Source organism: Podarcis bocagei (genome assembly GCF_964188305.1).
Source record: "Podarcis bocagei genome assembly, chromosome: 1".
NCBI lineage: Eukaryota > Metazoa > Chordata > Lepidosauria > Squamata > Lacertidae > Podarcis > Podarcis bocagei.
This window is the reverse complement of record NC_138125.1, coordinates 124816956-124842018: the sequence shown is the minus strand read 5'-3', so window position 1 is coordinate 124842018 and position 25063 is coordinate 124816956. Positions and strand designations below refer to the sequence as shown.

At 41.8% G+C, this 25063-nt stretch overlaps 1 protein-coding gene across 3 annotated transcripts in view; it reads right to left on the bottom strand.

Annotated features, from left to right (window-relative positions):
- The window catches only part of GLS (glutaminase), a 77752-nt gene that overhangs the window by 12726 nt on the left and 39963 nt on the right, over positions 1–25063 (bottom strand). The window contains exon 15 of one of the 3 annotated variants that reach the window (XM_081169496.1): positions 20940–22486. The exons of 1 other annotated variant lie outside the window; for it this stretch is intronic. In XM_081169496.1, the coding sequence (XP_081025622.1) occupies positions 22427–22486 (60 nt within the window). In that variant the 3' untranslated portion in view covers positions 20940–22426. Of the gene's footprint in view, positions 1–20939; positions 22487–24146; positions 24514–25063 lie in introns of those variants that run through there. One more of the 3 variants, XM_081169495.1, reaches the window with a different exon arrangement.

Below are 25063 nucleotides of genomic sequence, written 5' to 3'. Positions count from 1 at the left end.
CTTGCGTGGGTAAGGAATAGAGAGTCCTTGACGCTGTTTTGCTTAGATACAGAAGTGGAGGAACTGGCAGAGTAACACGAGAACCACAAGAACGATGAATTCGCAAAAGTTCAAATGTCCCTGCCTGGCTAATCAATTATTAAATTGACTCAAATAACTCTTGGCCAAATAATCCATTTTTTCCCAAGTTTTGGTGATAGTAAGAAAGCAGCTTGGTGGGAGAGCATGTGCCCTGCTTGCAGAAGGGCTCGTGTTAAGTCACCGGCATCCCTAGGTAGGGTTGGGGCAGTCCAATCTGAAAGCCTGTACGCCCGTCAGTATAGAAAACATTGAACTTGGTGGACCGATGATCAGTGTATGCAATAAGGCTGCTTCCAACATTTAAGAGCGAGTTTATACTAAGCCAGAATGATTTCCTAAATCCATTCAACAGTTTGCTGGCATGAGGCATTTTTCTTGCTGCCATCTAAAATAGCACTCATGTTTAAGATTTTTTTTAAAAAAGAGCTGAGACCAAGAAAGCCAAATGGAAGGATGCGAAATACAAGAAGCAGAAACCAATTATATCACATAAACCCGCTTTGCAACTAGTTACCATTTTCTTGGTTTAAACATGATAAGATTTTTTTCAGTCTGCAATCCCTTATGTGTAACTCCTGGCTTCGGGCTCATAGTTTTCAAAAGACAACAGAGGGGCAAGTGTGATTTTCCCTCAAACATTTCCCACTCGAAGGGAACCTTCATAGCAGCTTATGATTTTCTTGATATGGTGCTGGTTTTGACACCAGCACAAAAGAAAAACGTTAAGTTTGTTTTTGTTCTATTTAACCCAGAAACACATCCATTCCATTAGTAAGGCAAGACTACATCTATGTGCTTCGATTTATATATACAGTGGTACCTCAGGTTACAGATGCTTCAAGTTACAGACTCCGCTAACCCGGAAGTAGTACCTCAGGTTAAGAACTTTACCTCAGGATGAGAACAGAAATCGTGCTCTGGCAGCAGCGGGCGGCCCCATTAGCTAAAGTGGTACCTCAAGTAAAGAACAGTTTCAGGTTAAGAACGGACCTCCAGAATGAATTAAGTTCTTAACCCGAGGTACCACTGTATGTATTTGAAAACACATAAGCAATATTCCACCAGCAATATTCTATTAGTCGTGAAGGTAAAGGTTTGAGAACTGCTGTCCTAGAACGGGCAGAGAATTTGTGATTAAGGACTGATTCATCCAACAATCTGTTTCAGACTCCCCAAATGAATCACTCCTAACGTGGCAGTCTAGTTTTCGCTTAAAATGCACATTTTCCTTCTCAGCTCAAAAGGGGGGCAATTCCCTCCTCACCTAGCCTCTGGATTGCTATGCATGCAAAAACAAATTCCTCAAATGAATCAATTTTGCTCAGAGCTTGATTAAATTCCCTGAGATTTTTCTGCCCGAGGTCACTGTGGTTTGATCTACAGATGTCGGAATGGTCTGCTTTCCAGGCAACTCCGTCCCTGCTATCTTTGAGATAGAATCCCACTCCTTTAGATTCCTGATTATTAAATATAGATATTAGAGGCTTTTAAACTTTCCACACGATTACTCTGCGGAATAAAGGAAAGAAAGAACGTAAAAGTTACATTTGTTGAGAAATTCTTCCTTACATCACCACGACAAAAAGCAGGAGAGCAGCATTAATCAAAGATACCACTAAGGCAAAGAATCTCTTGCCAAAATCTAGGTATTAATATTTGCAAAGGTGTTAACCAAATGCCAATCATCTTGGTAAAGGTAAAGGTAAACGGACCCCTGACCATTAGGTCCAGTCGTGACCGACTCTGGGGTTGCGGCACTCATCTCACTTTATTGGCCGAGGGAGCCGGTGTACAGCTTCCAGGTCATGTGGTGAGCATGACTAAGCCGCTTCTGGCGAACCAGAGCAGTGCATGGAAACGTCATTTACCTTCCCACCGGAGCAGTACCAATTTATCTACTTGCACTTTGATGAGCTCTTGAACTGCTAGGTTGGCAGGAGCTGGGACCGAGCAACAGGAGCTCACCCCGTTGCGGGGATTTGAACCGCCAACCTTCTGATCGGCAAGCCCTAGGCTCTGTGGTTTAACCCACAGTGACACCCACGTCCCTAAGATTATACAAAACCAGGTCTATTTCCCCCCAGCCAGAATTGAGTTCCGGCACTTTTGAGATAGGCGCCATTGCCATTCTAAGAGAACGAGGGAGGTGTTCATGGTGAGTTCTGGCAACTCTCTTTCTAGAAAAAATATCACTGTGCTGAACCTATTTTACTCATCCCAACAACTGCAAAACTGCTCAGTAAAATTGACCAAATTTATCTCACTTTCTGAAACCGCACAAACGGAGCACACACACAACACACCCTCCCTGGCTCATTGACGCAAGCAGAACACACACGAGAGCATGGCATTAATAAAACGATCCTGGTGTCAGCACTGCTCAATGGCTTTCCTGGCCTGTTTCCAACAGACCTTCAGGATCTGCAGAGCACTGTAACGGACTTAAATTCTGCGTGTTGCTGTTCAAAGAAACGGTATTAGCAGCAGCCAAGTGGCAGCGTCTTTCGTGTTTACCCTTGGCCCATCTCCAAAGACGTTCAAGATAGTAATCTTTGATTTCAGCTGTGTCACAATCAAAGCAGCATTCTGACCAGTTCACAGGCAGCCTGAGGATCTTACATTGCACCCAAGTGAGCTGTATTAAGGGGGCAAGTATCCAAGAGCAAAATGAGGCAACAGCTGTTGTCCTTGCAGGGCCTCGGCACCTATTGTTAACAGGATGTGCCCCCGTTAATCCGGCTCAAAGTGTGATTAGCGCCGATGTGCAAAAAATAGATTCTGTACTGTCTGAGGTGAGTGTGTTTGTGGTGAACCAGAAACAGTAGCTTACTGGGAGAGCTCTGCATTTGCGATCACAGGTTTTCTCTCTCCTCCTATCAAATAAAAAGGAAAAAGGCAACAAGAAAGATATCTATGCAATGCCTGTGTATGAAAGAATCTGAAAAAATAGCCCCATTTGACATCATGCTAGGTACAGGTTACAAATGGTATCTGGAAACTCAAACAAAGGGCAACACTTAATTTCGCTGAACCATATTAATCAGTGCCACCACACAACCCTTGCCCTATTCAAAACCAAACCAAGCGCCAGGAAAGTGAAAACTGATCAAATCCCATCCCCAGACTTCAAAGCTAAAACGGAACTGCAGTGCTGAACATGGCAGCGAAAACCTCAACGCTACGTTACGAGATGCCCTCCGACAGCATCGAGTCTTGCAGTATACCTGAAGGAGAGTCTCCACTCCTATCGTTCAGCCCAGACACTGAAGTCCAGCTCCGAGGGCTTTCTGGCGGTTCCCTCACTACGAGAAGTGAAGCTACAAGGAACCAGGCAGAGGGCCTTCTCGGTAGTGGCGCCCACCCTGTGGAACGCCCTCCCACCAGATGTCAAGGAAATAAACAACTATCTGACTTTTAGAAGACATCTGAAGGCAGCCCTGTTGAGGGAATTTTTTTATGCTTGATGTTTTATCGTGTTTTTAATATTCTGTTGGGAGCTGCCCAGAGTGGCTGGGGAGGCCCAGCCAGATGGGTGGGGTATAAGTAATAAATTATCATCATCATCATTATTAGTGCAACTGTGAAAAACTTCCACAATAAACCCTGCATGCAGAAATCTTGTATCCGCAAGAAGCCTCAGGGTCATCTCAAAACTGAAACTGGTGTGAGGACAAAGCAAAGAGGACGCCTTCACCCTGGTATGGCTCCCCTTTATTACACACACAGCCCAACTAGACAACAAGAAAAAGCACAACAACTCCGATTTGGCTAATTTGACCCAACAGCACCCCCCCCCTTTACACACAAACAAAACTCACTGCAGTCAACTTTAGGCAACCAATCAACGAAAACATGAATGGAAAGAGAACCTACTTTCCCTGTGACACTGACACACAAACTGCACACACAACACTATGTAAAAGTGTATCCCCCCCCCACTCCTCTTCTCCCCCAAACCCATACTGCCTATAACATTAGGGTCTCACATCGAATGAAACTGACTTGTGGGAAGGACTCTGTGAACTGAAAGCACAGATGCCGTACACTTGTTACCCAAGGAAATCTTAATAAAAGCTTTTAAAAAAATAAATAGGTTGATATGGCGGAAGATAATGCAATGGCACAGAATGAATAAAGAAAGACTACAATATATTCTGCTTTTGACTCTGCCGGCAACAGCACTGATTTTCGTACTGTACAATTTTGCCAAAAATAATTGTGCGCTCTCTCTCTCTGTAATGCACTCAGTCTGGCTATTCTGGTACAGCACCCAGAAAGATGGTCTAAAATTTACTATCCTACCAAAACCATGAAACTCCCCCGTTTTCGGGTGCCACATTATTCTTAATCATGTCACTGCAAGCAAGCAAAGAGGAATACAGTGGTGCCCCGCAAGACGAATGCCTCGCAAGACGGAAAACTCGCTAGACGAAAGAGTTTTCCGTTTTGGAGGTGCTTCGCAAAATGAATTTCCTATGGGCTTGCTTCGCAAGACGACAATGTCTTGTGAGTTCTTGCTGGGTTTTTTTCCTCCCCCCCCCCTTTTCTAAGCCGCTAAGCCGCTTATCAGCTAATCCGATCAGCAGATAAGCCGCTAATAGCGCTAATCCGCTAATCCTTCAATGGGCTTGCTTAGCAAGACGAAAAAACCGCTAGACGAAGAGAATCACAGAACGGATTCTTTTCGTCTTGCAAGGCACCACTGTATCATCAATACCTCAGGAATTGGACAACTCGGGAGATGGTGTTGGACTTTCGGAGGAAGAGAGGAGAACTAGCCCCGCTGTACATCGGAGAGGGCTGTGTGGAGATAGTCTCTTCCTTTAAATTCCTAGGAGTTTATCTCAGTGAAGATCTTACTTGAAAAATAAATACAACCCAGGTGGTTAAGGAAGTCCAACAGAGACTCCGTCTCCTCAGAGTATTGCAGAAGAACAATGTCAATCAACACCTGATGATCTCCTTCTACTAGTCAACAATAGAAAGTGTCCTTTCATACTGCATCACGGTGTGGTATGCTGGTTTGACATCATCTGATAGGAAGTGCCTACAGAGAGTGGTGAATACAGCACAAGATATTATGGGCTGTCCCGTGAATCCGCTGGATGATATAGCAGAAGAACGTTGCCTCATGAGAGTGAGGAAAATTCTCAGGGATGATTCACACCCTGGCCGGCACTTTCTTGATTTCCTGCCCTCAGGCAGAAGATATAGAAGCATGATTAGTCGCACCAACAGGGTAAAGAACAGCTTCTATCCATGGGCTGTTAGGCTGCTGAATGAAAAAATAACAACAGGGCAACTGACTTTCGGGTTTGGCAGGTGTGCATCAGTAAACGAGGAGAATTAAGACTAAGAGAGCTGAGTGGGGGGTGCTCGTGTAATCTCACTGCATACAAGTTGTACAAGTGACAATAAAGTATTTCAATTTCAATTCTTGGGAGAGAGACAGCTCCTGGTTTTTGCCCCCTAGGTGGTGCACAGTCACAATATTGTAGTGTCTGTTAGGTTGTTCGATAGTTCCCCCTCAACCCTCTGCCTCCCTACAAACGCACTGGCATTAACTTCACAATGCTGTTAGGGTAGCTTTTATTTTGGGAGGCCGGCGGCAGCATTAACTCGCAAAGCTGCTTCCAGGGATTTCATTTTGGAACCACAGATGCAGAATTAACTTGAAATGATGCCCACCTAAGCATTTATATTTGCGCGGATACCTCCCCCCGCACCCCCACAAAGTCCCAGCTTGCTCTCGGCCGTTTCAAAAGTCGAGCTGAAAATACAAGAGGAAGGAACCCAGAAAAGAATAGCAGCAGCAGACAACGGATTCAGCGGGAAGCTTTCCCAGCCTTCACTCAAACCGTCTTAATATAGAAATTCGTTATCTACAGAAGTATGCAATTGAGAATTATTAGACAAAAGAGCCGGACTCAACAATAATTTGGATTTCCGAGATCTTCGAAAACCATACTAGGTGTTAGGTTCAGTAAAGTTAGAACGCAAGAGGAGCCAATGACCCACCTAGGGCAGGATCCTGTTCTCAGTTGTGCACTGCTGTGACACCCACAAACCAGACCTGAGCGCAACAACACTCACGACTCCCCATTTGTGTTTCCCAGGAACCTGCATTCAAAGGTAAAGGCACGCTTTCTGACCGTGGAGATAAAAGCAGCCATTCAATGTCCCACTAGAATAGTGGCCATTGTTTTCTGGGTGGAGAAGTGCAAAATGTTCTCTTTAAGAATGTGTCCCTCAACAGACTAACAGGGAACACACAGAGAAAGCCAAGACTATCACCAGGGCAAACAGCTCCTCTGTTCACATATTAGAGGACAGTTTCCTAAACTTGGATTTGCTGCTGCTGTTTTTGGACTACAACTCCCATCATCCCTGACCACTGGTCCTGCTAGCTAGGGACGATGGGAGTTATAGTCCAAAAACAGCTGGAGTCCCAGGTTTGGGAAACCCTGTAAGCTACACTTTCAAGGATCCCCCCGAACAGTCTCCTTCCAGAGCAACATCCCATAAGGCCACCGTTACAAGTTAGTTTCACCCTCCCTGTGCACGAGCCAAAGCACTCCGAATTTATGGGATGTGCGTATGGATTTCACCCACTGTCACTGCATGTAAATATGGATATGCACTGGTTTTCGCTTCTGGGCTTCTCATTGATTTCTGATCCTGTGGGCAATGGCATTTTATTATACCAATAATAAACTATCATCTTCCAAACCAACTACTCTATTCCGAACTTAAAAATGGAAAGCACAATGCTGGTGGACAACAAAAGAGGTTCAAAGACTCTCTCAAGGCAAATCTTAATATTTTTTTTAGTATAAACACCAACAACTGGGAAACACTGGCCTGTGAGCACTCCAGTTGGAGAACAGCCTTTACCAAAGGGACGTGGGTGGCGCTGTGGGTTGAACCACAGAGCCTAGGACTTGCCGATCAGAAGGTCGGCGGTTCGAATCCCCGCGACAGGGTGAGCTCCCGTTGCTCGGTCCCTGCTCCTGCCAACCTAGCAGTTCGAAAGCAAGTCAAAGTGCAAGTAGATCCCGCTCGGCGGGAAGGCAAACGGCGTTTCCGTGCACTGCTCTGGTTCGCCAGAAGTGGCTTAGTCATGCTGGCCACATGACCTGGAAGCTGTACGCCGGCTCCCTCGGCCAATAAAGCGAGATGAGCACCGCAACCCCAGAGTCAGTCACGACTGGACCTAATGGTCAGGGGTCCCTTTACCTTTACATGGGCTTTGAAGATGCTCGAACTCAGGATGAAAGGGACAGATGCGCTAAGAGGAAGGCATGCTTGGCAAACCCTCACCATGATCGACTCCCACCCAGAAACCTATGTCCCCACTGTGGAAGGATGTGTGGAACTAGAACTGGCTTCCACAGTCACTTACGAACTCACTGTTAAAACCATGTTTATGGAAGACAACCTTACTCGGCTACGAGTGATCTCCAAAGAAGAAGAAGATCACATTTTAATATCTGTCTGAAGCCATGACGAAAAATCCTACGTAGCTTTGGACTACTGTCACTGATAAACTCAGGGCTCGCAGAAATTCAGATGGGTGCCATTGCCATCAAATGGCAAGAAGGGAAGCATTCGTGGCGTGTTCCAGCAACTCTTTTTTCTAGAAAAATAGCCCTGGCTATACTGTGGGTTAAACCACAGAGCCTAGGACTAGAAGGTCAGTGGTTCAAATCCCCGCGACGGGGTGAGCTCCCGATGCTCGGTTCCAGCTCCTGCCAACCTAGCAGTTCGAAAGCACGTCAAAGTGCAAGTAGATAAATAGGTACCGCTCTGGCGGGAAGGTAAACAGCGTTTCCGTGTGCTGCTCTGGTTAGCCAGAAGCGGCTTAGTCATGCTGGCCACATGACCCGGAAGCTGTATGCCGGCTCCCTCGGCCAGTAAAGCGAGATGAACGCTGCAACCCCAGAGTCGGTCACAACTGGACCTAATGGTCAGGGGTCCCTTTACCCTTTATCTTTATACTGCCACCCACCTCGGTAACTAAGCTATAAGAAATGACTGCAACTGTCCTGGACAAACGTTTGGAAGCTGTAATTCAAGGTGATGAGGGTCAGCAGGGGTTGACAGCCTGAATTCTGAAAAGATGGAGATAAGGGAAGACTGGGAGAAAAAAGTTTGCCTGAAAATAATGAATTGGCAATTAATGGGCTGGACCAGATCTTACATAGCCAGGAGAGCTTCTTGAGCTCAGCTTTGACAGCTGAAACAGATGGCACTACTGACAACACACACCTTTGGATATCAGATGTATACAAAATACTGGCTGCATTCCCTCCTGACCCGCAAAGATCTTGCGAAAGATCATCCATGCCCTTGTAACCCGCAGATTGGCTGTGGCATTGCACTCTGGCTGCCCTTTCAGATTACCACAGTCCACCTACTCAGAGGAATAGCTTTGCTGTTAGCTTCAGGAGCCAATTCAAAGCACTCAGATTCTGACATTTAAAACCACACAAAGACTGAGGACCAGATACCTCAGAGTGCCACTCCCTTTAAAGAACACACTCGCAAACAGGGAGATGCTTGAACAGTTTTGGGATGAAGGAGGGAATCAAAATATTTAAGGGGTTGGAAGTCTCAAGTATTTTAGGCTTTCTCGGCCAGGAACAAAAAACGGGATAACTCATTGGGGACATGAGAGTGGTTTGTAAAATTGTGCACCGAGGTCTGTGAAACCCTGCGGAAAATGACAGAGAAGCATATGATGAGCAGGATAGATAATAAAGAGAGGTTAGAATTTGGGGTTTCCCAAACTTGGGTTTGCTGCTGCTGTTTTTGGACTACAGTTCCCATCAACCCTGAACACTGGTCCTGCTAGCTAGGGATGATGGGAGTTGTAGTCCAAAAAAAAAGCAAAAAAAAAGCTGGTGACCTGAGTTTGGGAAACCCTGGGTTAGATAAAGAGGTGAGATTTAATTATATATATATATACAGTGGTGCCTCGCAAGACGAAATTAATCCGTTCCGCGAGTCTCTTCGTCTTGCGGTTTTTTCGTCTTGCGAAGCACGGCTATTAGCGGCTTAGCGGCTATTAACGGCTTAGTGGCTATTAACGGCTTAGCGACTTTAAGAAAAAGGAAACAAACTCGCAAGAACTCGCAAGACGTTTCGTATTGCGAAGCAAGCCCATAGGGAAATTCGTCTTGCGGAACGACTGAAAAAACGGAAAACTCTTTCGTCTTGCGCGTTTTTCGTCTTGCGAGGCATTCGTCTTGCGAGGTACCACTGTATCCCTACAAACTAAGAATGTTTCCTACTATGCCTACTGAAAATGCAGACTTAACATTAATCTCCACAAAAATGTTTTTCATGTATATTTTAATCACAAAATATGTATTTAAATGCTACGGGTCACAGTCTACGTAGTGCTAAAGGTTACAAGTATGCAGAACGACTTCTGCTTGGTTGGCGAAACATTCTCTCCTCTCCTCCCCCTGCTCCCCCAAACCTGCTCTGGGTTCCCACCCAAAACCCCCAGAGCAGATTTAGGGGGCCTGCAGGGCACATCTGAGTGGAGGAGAGAGAGGGGCGCAAGTCTTGTTGCGCTTAGCGGACCCGCTTTTGTGTGTGCCAAAAGTTAGTTGAATACCACTCATATTATCTCAGAGCAGGCATTTCTAGACATATTTTATAAGGAGTAGCATTTTTTTTTTTAATAAGCACCCATTTTGGAACATGTTTTGAGTTGAAAACTGTATTGTAAAATTCAGAGAAGGGCAGAACCTGAAGGATAACTACATTCCAGTTTTGACATCAAGATGTGGACTTCTTTAAAAATATGGAAACAGCAAAATTTTCTGTTATGCCCAGTATTAAATGCACTATCATACATAGCACATAGAAGAGAATGAGGTTTTTAAACTGTTTCATATACCTCCACAGAACAAGCCACAGGAAATTGGAGGGGTTAAGCCTGATGATGTTCGGTTGTTCTTGTAAGATCAGAAGAGCCCTGTTAGATGATATCAAATGCCCTTTTAAAATGTGGGTTGTTCTTATGGAAAGAAGGTAATGGAAATTGGAGAATTTGAAAAGGATGGTTTTATTTTTTCTTTTTCTTCGTATGTTTTTGTTTTTCTTTCTTTTTTGTAATTTTGTCTTCTTTTTTGTGTAATTTAAAAAAAATTGTTTCAATAAATATCATATTAAAAAAAAATATGTGGGTTGTTCTTGTTTTTATTATGTGCCATGTAGAATTGTAATTTTATGTTGCGGACTGCCCTGAGACCAGCAGATGTAGGGCGGTGTACAAATTTAAATAATAGTAATAATAATCTGGGTCTCCACCCCCCCCCCAACAAAAAAGAGGTGCCAAAACTCACTGTGAGGCTGTTCCAGTAAGTGTCACACTTTTTTTAAAAAAAGCAACCCCTAAATAGGCGCCAATACTCTCCATGAAGCTGTTCCAGTAAGTGCCACACAGCGACAAGAGAGGTGCTGGTACTGTGTACCTTTGAGTACCCCCTGGAAAAAAGCACTGATAATAATAATGATAAATCAGTCCAGTATTTCGTTCACACAGTGGCCAAGCCTAAAAACAGAAACTGGGCAAACAGCGCTCTTCCTACTTGTTATTGCAAGTGATTTTCAACGCTGTCATCAAGCAAAAAGAAGTGTCAACATGCCTCAGTCCAATGAAAGTACTCGCATGCGAAGCATCATAGTTCCCACTTGCATTTGCTAATTATTTTAATAATTGGTGGCGGGGAGCTTCAATGCAAACTCAGCGATTTGCATCCCGTTTACACAGTGGGAACAAACATATTTTGAATTACCGTACGGATCAAAATAGCTGGCTCCATGGGAAGGCAGTTGCGACGTTCAAAGTGAAAGAGCTTCAGCCGGAATAATCCCTTCATTTTTAACCAATACGTTTGCCACTGGAGCAACTGGTGCACTGATGTAGCCCATGCTACGAAAGGACTGGGCATGCCCGTTTGTATTTCAAAATTTATTGGTAATGCTAATGATGATGAGCTGCGCTTTCTTAGTCGCAATTCAAAAGGATCTGCACTTGCCCTGCCTTGTTATTATATATAGCAATATATTTAACTACTGGCAGTTTTAAGATGCGCTCCTGCCACTAAAAGATTTAGAGCAGAGCACCTCATTCAAAGCACCTAATCTGGAGACTTTGAAAATAGGACTTTCAAATCAACAATTCAAGCCAGGGTTTTTAAAACTGACCTTCAATGGTTCTACCTGCCTTTACTGGACAGAGAATACCCTCCACTCCAGACACGCGAGCAGGTATGTTGGCTATACAGTGGTACCTTGGTTCTAATGCCGAAAACCCAGAAGTGTTCCGGTTTTTGAATGTTTTTCGGAAGCTGAACGTCCGAAGTGGCTGTCGGCTATTGTTTCCAGGGTGCCTGCACCAATCAGAAACTGTGCCTTGGTTTTCAAACATTCCAGAATGGATTAAGTCTGACGCTTTTGTTTTTGCTATTTATTTTGTGTTTTTGTCTTTGAGACTTTTTCAGTTAATTTGTTTTTGTGTCTGTATGGAACCCAGTTCAGCTACTGACTGATTGATTGTGTGACTGCGGAAATGGATAAAAGCCCCCCATCCAAACAATGACTATCATCAGTGCAGGTAAGAAAATAATAATAATTTTAATTTTTATCATCTACAATACTGTCTTGTTTATTTTATAGAACAGTACATTGATGATTGCTTTCATTTTATGGATCAATGTTTTTGTGAGATAGTAAAATTCATGTTAAATTGCTGTTTTAGGGGTTGTTTTTAGAAGTCTGGAACGGATTAATCCGTTTTGCATGACTTTCTATGGGAAAGCGTGCCTTGGTTTTGGAACACTTTGGTTTTGGAACGGACTTCCGGAATGGATTAAGTTTGAGAACCAAGGCACCCCTGTAAGATTTCTATCATCTGAGATGAATGAAAATTTAATATGGGAAACAGTGGGAACACATGGGGAAAGCCACAGGATGTAATGAGCCTTTAAAAAGGAGACCAGAAAATCTACAAGTGTCCTATCAGCCCTTAATGCATTTCTAAACGACGTTAAGTTGGGTTTGGGATTTTGCTTTTAAGGAAATCACACATTCCTCAGCAGGTAAATCTGCTGGTCAAGGGGAAACTGACTAGAAGTCATAAGCAAAGCAGGGAAGCAGGCAGGCTTCTTACCTCAAACGCCTTCTACTTAAATTGCATTCAGGATTTCAAATTGCCCTCTTTTAAAATGAAAGTTATTGATCTCATACCTATGGAGTGGGTTAAGAATCGGTTCTACAGCGGAGGACTATAAAATTGACACATCAGATTACAAGAGGCGAAACTCAATGCACTGGAAGAGGTAAGTGGAAAGGAAGTAGACACCCAAAATATTTGGTTCAGTAAATCTAAATGGAGCAACACATGCAGAGAGTTGATACGATTCGACTACAGGCTGAGATCAAGAAAGTGAACTTTGAAGTATTAAAGTAAGAGAGCTTTCAGAAGAGGCAGAGGAAGGTCAGGAAAGTCTGTAGCCTGAATACAGGAGAAGATAACCCAATTCCCGTCAGTGGCATAAAGGAGAAAAAAGATGTTTCTTGTGAAGTTAACCATGTTAAGGATAAAAGCAGGCACTGCTAGCAAATAAATGGGAAGTATCACTGACATTTGGGTTTAGAGGTCAGAGCCTTTAGCAACATCTATTCAGAAGAAGTAAGAAGAGACCTCAAGATTTAAGTGTACGTTTGAAGGAAAGGAAAATGCATGAATTGAGTTTGGATGTAAATACACAAGCCATGGTTTGGACATCAGGGCTGAACGTTGGGCTCACACTTTCCCTTCTCCCCATAGGAACACTGAATTTATTCCCACAATGAATGGTTTAAGTTTGCCATTGTTTCCAGGTCAGGCAAACTCTAGTTTGTGCAAACCATGTATTGCCTCCAAACCAAAACTAGAATTCCATTTCAAATTCTGCCTTCCACCTCTGGTTTGGGGTAGACAATGGTTTCTCCAAACCGTACCTTACTCGGTTTGGATATAATGGCAAACCATGGTTTCCCTATATGAAGATTAGAAGGTGGGAACCTGAAGGTTGTAAGCAACTGTCAACACTAGCGTGACCCATTAAATCAATGGACTTAAGTTAGTAATGTCCATTTGTTTAAATGGGTCTACTCAAGAGGATGATTTTGTGTGATACAGTCCATGAGAACAGAGAAGGAAGCCTAAGGCTCAGCCCTGAGCGCCAAACCACGGTTTAGCAACCACATCCAAACTGGGCCAAAAAAGTTGACCGTAGTGCAAGCAACAGAGAATGTCCAAGAATTATTGCAAATTTAGAAGGATTCACCATTACATGCACTACCTAAAAAAACCAAGGGAATAAAATTTGTATATTGTGTGTTCTCCTTTGTTCTTCTCTTTCTTCTCACTGTATTGGAAAGAAAGAATAAATGTCTAATTAATATTGAAATCCAAGCATGATGGCATTTAAAATGCTTTTCATCAAGTATCAAAGGATTAAATCCAGGGGAAAGTAAAATAAAAATAAAAATGCTCTCATTTATTAAAAGAGGAGAAGGCATGTTCTTCTCTTGCAGGTAACAAACACATCTTAAAAAGAAACTAAGAACTGTTGAGAATAAAAGTTTGTGTCACATCTACACAGAGAAGACAAAAGTTATTTTTTTAAAAAAGCAGAAGGATATAAGAAAGATGGTAATGGGAGATATATCATCTAGAAATTTTATTATTATAGAAAAATGACACCTGGATGTGTAAATGGGCCCAACATCACTCCAAAAGATTTCTTTAAAATGTGGAAAACTTGGGCAGATTTTCCTGAAAGCAATCAGAAAAAACAAAGAGGGCCCTCTTTAGTTACTAAAGTTTACCACCTCCTTTTACATAAGATTAGGAAAATTTCAAATGCTTAATAATTGGCAGTATTTTAACCCAACAAACGGCTAGATATTATTATTTTCTTACTGCCACATTAAAGAATATACTATTTTGCAACATCAAGTATATATATATTTAACATCAGGTAATTTTTTCTACACCTCTCAAGAAACTAATGAGAAACTAAGTACACAAGAAAGCTGCATGCAGTTAAATAAGTTTTTTTTAAAAAAATCAATGTTAAGACTATTATTTCAGAGAAATTTTTAACAATGAACTAACTACACTGACAAAATAATGGGGGGGGGGATCTTTCAGATCTCAAAAATCCCAAGATCTCAAAGAGTTAAATGGGGAAAGCAGTCTCTGAAGTTCATCATTACAAAATAGAACAAACTTGTCTTCCAAACGGGGTAAATAATAAATCATGCCATTCCTACGTTCTCTGGTTTTGATTTAACGTGTGATCCTGTTAAGATTCTGCACATGCAGTCGACACGGAGCATCCTTGATGACTAAGGAAGGCATATAACGTCCAAAATTCCTTTACTGTTAAGCACAAGGAAACTGTGGAATGCTGTGAACCATGTGATCACTGAAGCAGTCTTTTGTCTGGTGCCTATGTTTGATATGTGGGTCTATTTACTCAATTTTACTTGCAAAGGTTTTACACAATTGCTGCCTCCTATTCACATCTAAGGTCTTCTTCTGATCCCAGGTGAATCTGGACAGTGTTTCCAGGGTGGCAGCTGAACTTTCAAAAGGATCTTTGTCTAGTGTCGGGAACTGCCATTCCTGGGGACAATGCAACAAATGCCCTTGCGTGTGACACTTTTAGCACACCTATGCAAACATTATCAGCCAGGGGAGTGTTTCCCCCCCCAAAAGATACACTTGTTGAAAAGCTCAGAATTTCCTAGTCCAATCTAACGCAAGCAAAGGGACGTTCACCAAAGCCAATAATTAAATGTTTTTTAAAAGTGTTATTAGATGGAATTTTTTGAACTTTTCCGAAGCAAAAATAATAAACAATGCAGATCAGCAACTTTCTGACGAGTTAAAAAAACAAGACCAAAAACCCACAACACAACACTAAGAAACAGTATTTGAAAACCTGTTCAAAACCAAGGTGAGAGCCCAGTAGGCAACTTTTGTTTTGTTTTTTGCTTTTGTATAATATTTTAAGAAATATTGTTTAGAACCAGATTTCAGCATTTGGGGATCAGTTGAAAATCCCTAGAAGTTCTCAATGCACGATAATAACTTTTGAAGCCACCAGTTATAAAAGATGAAATCAATTTAGCTATTTTGAAATTTGGTAAATCGTGCATTGAAGTGGTAAATCTCTAAGATTGGCTGGACTTTCATCCAAATTGTATATAGCCTGCTTGACTGTTTTATTCAATCCTTTAACCAATAGTATAATTAAAATTACAAGGACAGGCATCTTACCTGTTAGCATGGGAAGGAACACAGATTTATAACTGGAGAAAACCGTGCCACACCAGACTTACGTTGTTCGAGATCTGTGCATCAGGTTTTCAAAGTTATGGACATCTTGACAGCTGAATTAAAACTCTTAAATATATTCATGGATGTCAAACAGAATTTACTAAGGGACAGAATATAACAGGTGTGATTGTGAACTTTAAATGGAAACTGTAGTATTGCTACAGAATTGTGTGAAAAGGTCTAACTGAACTATGAAATATCAAATTTATTTTGATGCAAGAATCTGTGAAATAAAATGAATGATTGGATGGCTGTCTTTAAAAAGTGGTAAAAAGCAGAAATGTTTTAACTGAATGTTGATGTTTAACTTGGAAATAATGCCCAAATCTTTGTTTTAATTCACTATTGAAGTAAAATGATTCTGTACTACTTTGTTTGTTTCTTCACACTAGAGTGGTTTTAGTAATCTGGGTTTTATTGACAAATATGAAATGAAAAATGGGACGCGGGTGGCACTGTGGTCTAAACCACTGAGCCTAGGGCTTGCCGATCAAAAGGTTGGCAGATCGAATCCCCGCAACGGGGTGAGCTCACATTGCTCGGTCTCAGCTCCTGCCCACCTAGCAGTTCGAAAGCACGTCAAAGTGCAAGTAGATAAATAGATACCGCTCCGTCGGGAAGGTAAATGGCGTTTCCGTGCGCTGCTCTGGTTTCGCCAGAAGCGGCTTAGTCATGCTGGCCACATGATCCGGAAAAACTGTCTGCAGAGCGGACAAACACCAGCTCCCTTGGCCTGTAAAGCGAGATGAGCGCTGCAACCCCAGAGTCGTCCGTGACTGGACTTAACTGTCAGGGATCCCTTTACCTTTATGAAATGAAAGCCTTCCAAACTACTCAGTTTTTAACCAGTTGCCAAGTCCACATAGGTATCTGTGCTAAGACATCTAGAATAACTGTTTGTGCAATATTGGTCTGCAGCTGGATGTTTCAGGGACAGAAAAAATGAATAAACCTTGCACCCGCAAACTTCAGAGAATCAGCTGAAACGCGAGTACCGCATATCAACTCAAAAATAATGCTCACTAACCACAATTGTCAGGTATAGGGATTAAATCAGACTTGAAATAATACGCTCAAGGGATAAGAATGAATTTAGTGTGAAGATGATCCAGTGAAGTACTATGCTGAGTATCTGTTAGCTCAGCTGGTAGAGCATGAGGCTCTTAATCTCAGGGTTGTGGGTTCAAGCCCCACATTGGGCAAGAGATTCCTGCATAGCAAGGGGTTGGAATGGATGACCCTTGGGGTCCCTTTCTTCTTTTCTGCAAGGCACAAAGTTGGCTTCGCAGCACTAACAGCCGCAACGAACTTGTAAAATACCGAGCAAATGTGGCAATATTTTTTAAAGGATATTGCTCCAAAATGGGGCAGGAATATTGGGAAGCAACCTCTATTCTCAGGTGCAGATCTAGAGACCAGAAATAAAAATAGATGTTGCATGACAAGCCGAGGATTACCTAGCTTAGTATGCCGTAAATCTACGTTCGAGTTAAGCTGGAGTACTAGGATTTGAGATGATTTAATGCTGTTTGGACTTTAGTTTCTCCTGCTTGTGCCTTACATATGACTTTGATAATAATTAACCTTAAATAAGGAAAGTGAGCTTTCGGCATCCTCCTAAGGAAGCTAGCATGAAAGGAGGACTGGACAGGAACACCTGACAAGCATCTTTATTACTTGAAGTATACACAGCTTTTGGACCAGATTCAGGGGCAGAGGGGATCTGCATGACAAAGCTGGTCCCATCATTTAAGGGAAGCCTGTGGATTTGGGATCACCCCAACCACAGAGATCAGTCCACTTGGTTCTTATACCCTGGTTCTTTAAACAGATCTACTAGCACCCAAACAGTGACAGGTTGCATTTTGTTTACCTAACAAGTTTCGCAGGACATTTTCAACCACCAAATCTACAAATACTTCAAATAATGGTACAGTGAATTCTTCACGGCAGAGAATACGAGTCACCTAGCAAACTGTGTTTCCCTCTACTGATTTTGGATCCCCTATAGATGGGACACAAAGATTGAAGGCTACTTTTTTGTATATGATAATCTGACACTTTACTGGGAAGAGACTTTAGATTTAATATTTGTTTCAGATAAACTGCTCGTTATTAAAACCACATACAGAGGTTTTAATGTTGCTCAGTAAAATAATTAAAAATAAACATAACCAAGCACACACTGTGTATCATATGTTATAGCACAATCCTATAGTCGTACCTTGGTTGTCGAACGCCCTGGAATTCGTACGTTTTGGCTCCCAAATGCCGCAAACCCGGAAGTGAGTGTTCCAGTTTGTGAACGTTCTTTTGGAACCTGAACATCCGACGGTGCTTCCGCGGCTTCTGATTGGCTGCAGGAGCTTCCTGCAGCCAAACAGAAGCCGCATTTGGTTTTCGAACGTTTTGGAAGTCAAACGGACTTCCGGAACAGATTCTGTTCGACTTCCAAGGTACGACTATACATGCTTACTCAGCAATATGTCCTACAGACTTCAGCAGGGCTTATTCCCTAGTAAGTGGGTATAGAATTGGAATCCCAATGGCATGTACAGTGGTACCTCTGGTTACGAACTTAATTCATTCCAGAGGTCCGTTCTTAAGCTGAAACAGTTCTTATCCTGAGGGCAAAGTTTGCAACCAGGAGCAGCTACTTCCAGGTTAGCGGAGCTCGTAACCAGAAGCGTTCACAACCAGAGGTACCATTGTATTATCAAGACCTGGGGAAAAAGCACAAACAACAGTATTTCCAAGAAGTGTGCATGTTGTTTTGCCTTCCTTGTATTTCCTTGCCATTTCCTTTTACCATTTCCTTTGGCTTCCTTTCCATTCTATACATTTTGCATTATTAGTAGTTAGTCACAATAACCAAATCTATAAAGATGCAGCAAGGTGCACAAGATTAAACCCAGGAGAAACCAGTCATTTCTGAATGCAGTTAGCTGTGTCTAACTGTGGCCAATGATTTCAGCGAACTATTTTTTTTTAAAAAAAAAAAAAACTCAATTGGCATCTACAGTCACAATCCACAGAATTATGTGCACGCATGTGCATGCACAAAGGCAGAAAAGCTTCTCGAAAATGATTTTGCACAGCAACCCTACCTGCCAAAAGGGCATTTTTTTTGGCTGTTGGGAGCTGCTTTGATAAAAAATAGCAAAGGAAATGTTCATCTGTGTGATCAGTTCTTGCCTACACAAGCATACAGCTTGTAAAGGATATAACATAAGGTATTAGACTAATTAGACACTTGTTTAAGCTCAAAACTGCATGACCTAGTAAGTAAGCATCATTATATATGTTACATAATCCAAAGTGCCAGGTGCATGAATGTATGGCATTTCTGATAATTTGCAGGGAGGGGTGAGAATCACCTGTTTTTGCCAACTGGTCCTAACTAGCCTTCCACCCACCACCACCCCAAAGATTTTTCAAACACTCAGGAGTGCTTCTTCAGTTAGCACAATGTTCTACATCAGAAATGTGGGTGGTGGCAGCAAATACGGCATGTCGCCGTTTGGATTCAAGCCAACACGTTCACAAAACATAAAATGTTCACAAAACATAAAATGTTGGATTCAAGCCAACATGCTCACAAAACATAAAATGTTCACAAAACGTAAAATGTTGGATTCAAGCCAACATGCTCACAAAACAAAAAATATGTTGTTCTAACAAAAATTGCAGGACTAGACAACAAACAAGAGCTGTTATGCAAAAAAGTTAAAATTACAACTTTAAAATGGAACTAAAAGCTGGCTAGAGCTTATACTGAACTCTCAATACTTCAAATTTATACAGAATGCTATTTTGATGTAAGCACAGGAGATTATGGAAAGTGTTTTTTATTCCTAGTTTCAAATCATGGATCTAGTTGCTATTGAAAAGGAACAAAAAAAATACAAACTGAGCAGCTCAAAATAAAATTTATTATAATACAAAAGTGTATGTGCTGGAGATACATAAATAGCATACAGTGGAAATGAAAAGAATGGGACACATGACATATCACTTCAACTGAAGCAAAAGCATACAACACATGCCAAAGCAAAATCTAAATGCATTTACATTTCCAAAGGAGCATTAATGATGCCAACAAAAAAAAGGAAAAGGGAAAAGAAATACGACAAGTAAAATGCTTGAATATCAAGAACTGTTATTGCCGTGAACACAAAAGTACATTGAGCTTTATTAAGAATATTTAGACAAAAGCATGCTAATATTCTATCAGCTTTTAATAACATATTCATGATCTTGCTCATCTGACAAATTCCCCGCTGGAATGTAGCCACTGCTCTGTTTAACCAGACCCACTAATAAGCTGAGTTCACATTCTTTTTCTTAAAGTCATGTGGAGCATTTTCATACACGAGGTGCTTCAGATGGTGTTGAACTTGAATGCAAAACCTACATTCGCCAGAATGTTCATTCATATTACATTTTCTTTTGCAGAGATGCTCACATGGCTGGTTTTGTTTCACTTTCTGTGAACGCTGGGCTTGTCGTTACACACAAATCAGAAATAAATTTCAAATAATGAACGCTGGTCAAAGCAAAGCAGCTGGTTTAGCCAGCCAGAGTTTAAAAATTTTAAATCAAGGTCTCCATTTCATACTTTATGACAAGCCGGGATTAATAGAAAGTGAAATCAAATGCTGTAGAGGAGAACACACAAACCTGAGGCATGAGCTTGTTTCAGCTCATGCACATAGCAGCGAGGCATGTATGAAAGGTTTTGGACAGTTGAGGTTGCTCATTCATATTGGTCCAGTCATTATGGATTACATCCAAAGAAGTCATCTCTTTTGCACAAGTCCCTTCTCTCTTCCTATGTCATTTCCCCACAACCCCTCCAAACTCTGGAGTATTGCAGAGAGGAGAGGGAGGGGAACTTTCATTGCACAAACAGAAATTATTGCACGGACAGGACAACTTTGTGGAGTACAACCATAAGTTAGTAAAGGAAAGAGTTTAAATTGCTTTCAACTCAAACGCATTGAACCAATTATAGGGGCATGCGAAGGACACCAAAAGGACGCCAAAGACCAGCAAATATTTTGTAATTAACTGAAACCAACAGCCCAGACAAGTCGTAACAGCGCTGATGGGTCAGGGAAGTGTCACCTCCATCACAAAGTGTACTTCAAAGAAGCTGAAACCCATTCTCTGAGCATCACTTTCCATACCACATAAATAAATGTTTTAATGGACTCCCATGAGCCATCCTCCGGGCTAAACCTTGTGTAGGCTCAACTTTCTGAAAGTGTGAGGCCAATATACCCAAGAAAACGGGGAGAAAAATATGGACAGGAGTGGAGGATTACACAGGATAACACAAGTCCATGCTTCATCCTCTCTCCTCAGGAAGCATGCAGTGCAACAGAAATTTAAAGAGGACAGAATTGTTGTTGTTGTTGTTGTTGTTGTTATTATTATTATTATTATTATTATTATTATTATTATTATTATTATTATTATTATTAATTGCCACTCTCCGTTTTAGAGCAAGCCATCACAAGGCAGCTTATAACAGATGTGTAAACATAAAACAGTTGAATGCAAAAAAACAACAACAAACAACCACCCCATAACAGCAGAAAATAAAATTATAGGCAGCCAGCAATATAGGGGGCAATCAAGAAGCCCAGCAGTATAAAAAACACCATCAGAGTTTGCTTAAAGACCTCAAGGGAAGGGGCCAAGCAGAATTCTCAGGAAAGGGAATTCTTTGAATACGGGGGCCGCTACTGACAAGGCCTTGTCCCTGATACTCACTGACCTTGATCAGCCTTAGTGGTAGGCCAGGAAGCAGGACCTGTGAGATCAATCTTAGGACCCAGGGAGATTCATGTAAGATATAGGAGGTCCTTCAAATAACATTTGAACTAAGCTTCAAAACAAATGGATAACCAATGTAAAATTGGTATAACGAACCACCTAGCCCCTACAAGCATTCTAGTGGCTGAATTTTGCACCAGCTGAAGATACCAGATTGTCTTCAGTAGGCCACCCTACCAATAGGAATGTGACGAGCTTGCACCGTAACACCTTCCAGTCCAAATACAATTATTCAGGTCATCCCAATCACAACAATACGGGAGACTCTGAGTGCCACATTCCACTCTCCCAACAGTTGTGCTGATTTATCATTCCGGACCCCATAGAATTTTTGCATGCTTTTTGGTTTAGGTTTATTTCATCTCCCGTGCTCTTCTTTTTAAAGCTTTAAGAGCACATCCCTGGCTTAGTGCATGGTCCTCTTTATTGCTGCTCAAGTTCATCAGTCACTGCATCTCCCATACAATGAAGACACCCATATTTGTCTGAGAGGTTGTTTGGATATTTTCCTTCCTTGGGATCAACTGCTGGTGGGTCTTCAGATTGCAACTCTCTCCTCTTTTAGAGAAGATTTCATGTTCAGAAAAATGCAGGGGCCTCCTAATTCATTTGGGAGGATGGCAGATACACAAAACACCCATCCCTTAATTACAGATGCCGCCTCGCTCCCTTGCACTCCATTCCCACTCAAAGGTTTGAATGTCCCTTAACTAGGACAGGGAAAGCATTATTTCACTCTTGTGTGATTCACCAACATGTTTTAAACTCACAAAGACAGACTTCAATACTCCAGATCTCCTAACAGTTTAGGAATAATCAATGTGCATTAAAAAGTTAGCCAGTGATTACATTGAGAAGTACCGTACAAAATCAGACTCGCATCCACTTAATCCAGCATTCTTTTCAGGAATCCCAGTAGCCCAAAGGCGCTAAGTAGTACCCAAGTGGATCATGGTCTACTTTCTTCATGGCTGGTTCTAGATCAAAGATGTAGGTTGCTTCCACACTAACCCTTTCCTCTGGGGTGGACATCTCTTGTTCATTCAATTTTTGCAAGGAATCGGCACAACGCTGCTGTTAAATCATTGCAATCTAGTGTTTTGTGTTATCCTTCTGTGCTTTCCCCAGACCTGATTTGTTGTGGGGGTTTTGCTGTAAAATGCAATTGCAGCAACATCCTGTCAGTTGTGTACGAGCAATTCACTATTAGGACTTCTTAGGGGAACGGTACCTTTCACGTGAAAGCTTCCTGTTTGCAGGTTCAGGCCGTTTTATTGCTTCCCCAAGTCAGCACGTAGGGATAAACTGCCCTTTATTTAACCCCCCCCCCATTTTAAGGGAGAGGTAGTGCTGGATACCTAATCTCCTCTCAGGACCATTGTTGTACTTACTGGGAGGGAGAGGTGGTGGTGAGGTTAGTGTTTTCAGGTACACTGCCAGAACCAATCCTGTACTGGAACTGGTGCACTCACAAAGTGCTGACCCCTGACCTCTTTTCACAGAAAGCACAGCAATGTCACTGACTGCACTTCTGTCCCCCACAAAAGGGAGTGGGGGAGGAAAGAGGTGTTGCTTTCCATTATTACTTTTAATCCCCTCTTTTATTTCATTATAGTGAAGCAGCACTGACTTAAATTGACACATGCCAGGAACAGAAGCTGACTAAATAAGGGGTAGTTCACTCTTTCAGCCACAAGGATCACAGAAGCAATGAAGCAGGTTGAGCTTCTGAACAGGAAGCTTTTAATTAACATTAGAAAGGGCATTTGTTGAATGTAAATTTCCTGTGAGCAGGCATTCTAAGAAGATATTGGTCAAGGGGAAACAGGGTTGCTAATTACATAGGAAGTTGACTTTTATGAAGTCAGACTACCAGCTCACCCACCTCACTACAGCCAAACTTTACAGTGACTGGCAACAGCTCTCTATGAGTTTCATACAAAAGCTCCAGATCTACCTGGAGGTGCCAGGATTTGAACCTGGCCCGTTCTGCATGTAAAAATGTGCAGACTACCACAAAGTTCCTTCCCCTTGCTATGTTAAAACTGGAGGTTCTGAAAAGCGTTTAATACCACTTTCAGCGAACGACAGAAAAGCAATGCCTCCGTGTGTTAAAGGGCTCTCAAATGTGAAACGCTTTCTTTCTTATTGCACCTATTGTTATTTATTTCTTGCAGAATCTAGAGTAATATATATGTTATAATATATATGGAGTGTATGTCTCTCAGCCATTGGTTCTATCATTTTTCAGAAGTCAAAGGCACAACGCAAGCATGGTTTCCTAATATGCTGCTATTAGAAGATTAACTTGAACTTATCAATACTATTCTATACTTTGGTATATTTCAATTTTCAATATATTTAAGAATTGTTTAAACTAGGTTTCTACATATTGTTACATAACGACTGATACAAAGAATCCTATCACCTCCATTCATTTTCAGCCTTTTCCAATGTTGCACAAGTTGAATGAATGACTTTGCATATATTTGCTTGAACTGAAAGCAAATGAACCTGCTTCCAAATGTTTAGGATTAAGATACTAAAAGACAGAGAGAGAAAAAAAATCTAATGGAGGATTTATTTAACAGTCTGTTAAAATCCAAGCAAATTGTGACAACAGTAAAATTTATCCACTTATAAAAAATATATGATCCGGGTATTACTTTTTCTATATCTATTGTTCCAATTTTCTTTTGTAGCCAATATACCTTTGTGTTTTGCTGCACTGCAAATTTTCTGTATTTTTGTTTTTTAATACCCCATGAAATTTCCTTTTGAATTCATTCCTTAAGCATGATACAATTGCAAGTATAGGCCACACACATTCTCGTGCTTTATTTCCGCTTGCTTTCTGAAAAAGTGATTAAAAGGAATCTGCATAAAACCAGATACTAATCTTTGGTATCTCGGAGCAGTTATTTACAAAACACTGAAAACAAAACTAGCTTCTCTGGAACTGTGCGATCTAGAAAAACGGGAGCATGTTTATAGATGAAAACCAACTCTCTCTGAAACTAGAGCCCATTTCTTTAGTTTTGCTCTCCTCGACCTTCCATTCTATACACTACAGTGGTGGAGATGTCCTCGTTTGCCTCGGGTGACACTTTTTTCCACACAGTCTCTTTTAATGCAAGTTCGTGCTGAAGGCTCTCATAGTCCAGCGGTCCATAGGAATGCTAGTTGTTCAAGCAACACACATTATTTGTTAGATTACCGGTGGGAGGGAAACATTCTAGCATTATTGATATTTAGCAATTAGCGTTAAGCCAGCTGTTAGCACTGACTTTCCGCTACCTCTTGACATGGTTATGCATTCAGTTTTGAGACAGTTAAGGGGATTTCTGCAATGCAGAAGGTGGAGGGGGAAGGAAGGCAAGAGCCACTCCTCCAACCAGCTTCATTCACTATACGGGAAGTTGGGGATATTCAGAAGGCCCAATCCTTGGATTCAGGGGTTCACTTTCCTTCTTCAGCTATCCCCTCCCCACAAGGCTTCACACACTGCTGCTCCCCTGAACTTGGAGCTGCAGATGGGCAGAGGGTCATTCCCACAATAGCATGGCGATCCTAGCCATGGGTCTGTTTGACCTGGCCAAAAATCGTAGTCCCTCCCCCCCCCATATCAAAACTGTGCCCCCAAAGTACTCTGTGAGACATAAGAGCTATAGCCAGAAGAGGAAGATTGCATAAGCGTCTCTCCAAGCCATCCGGTATAGTTAGGAGAAA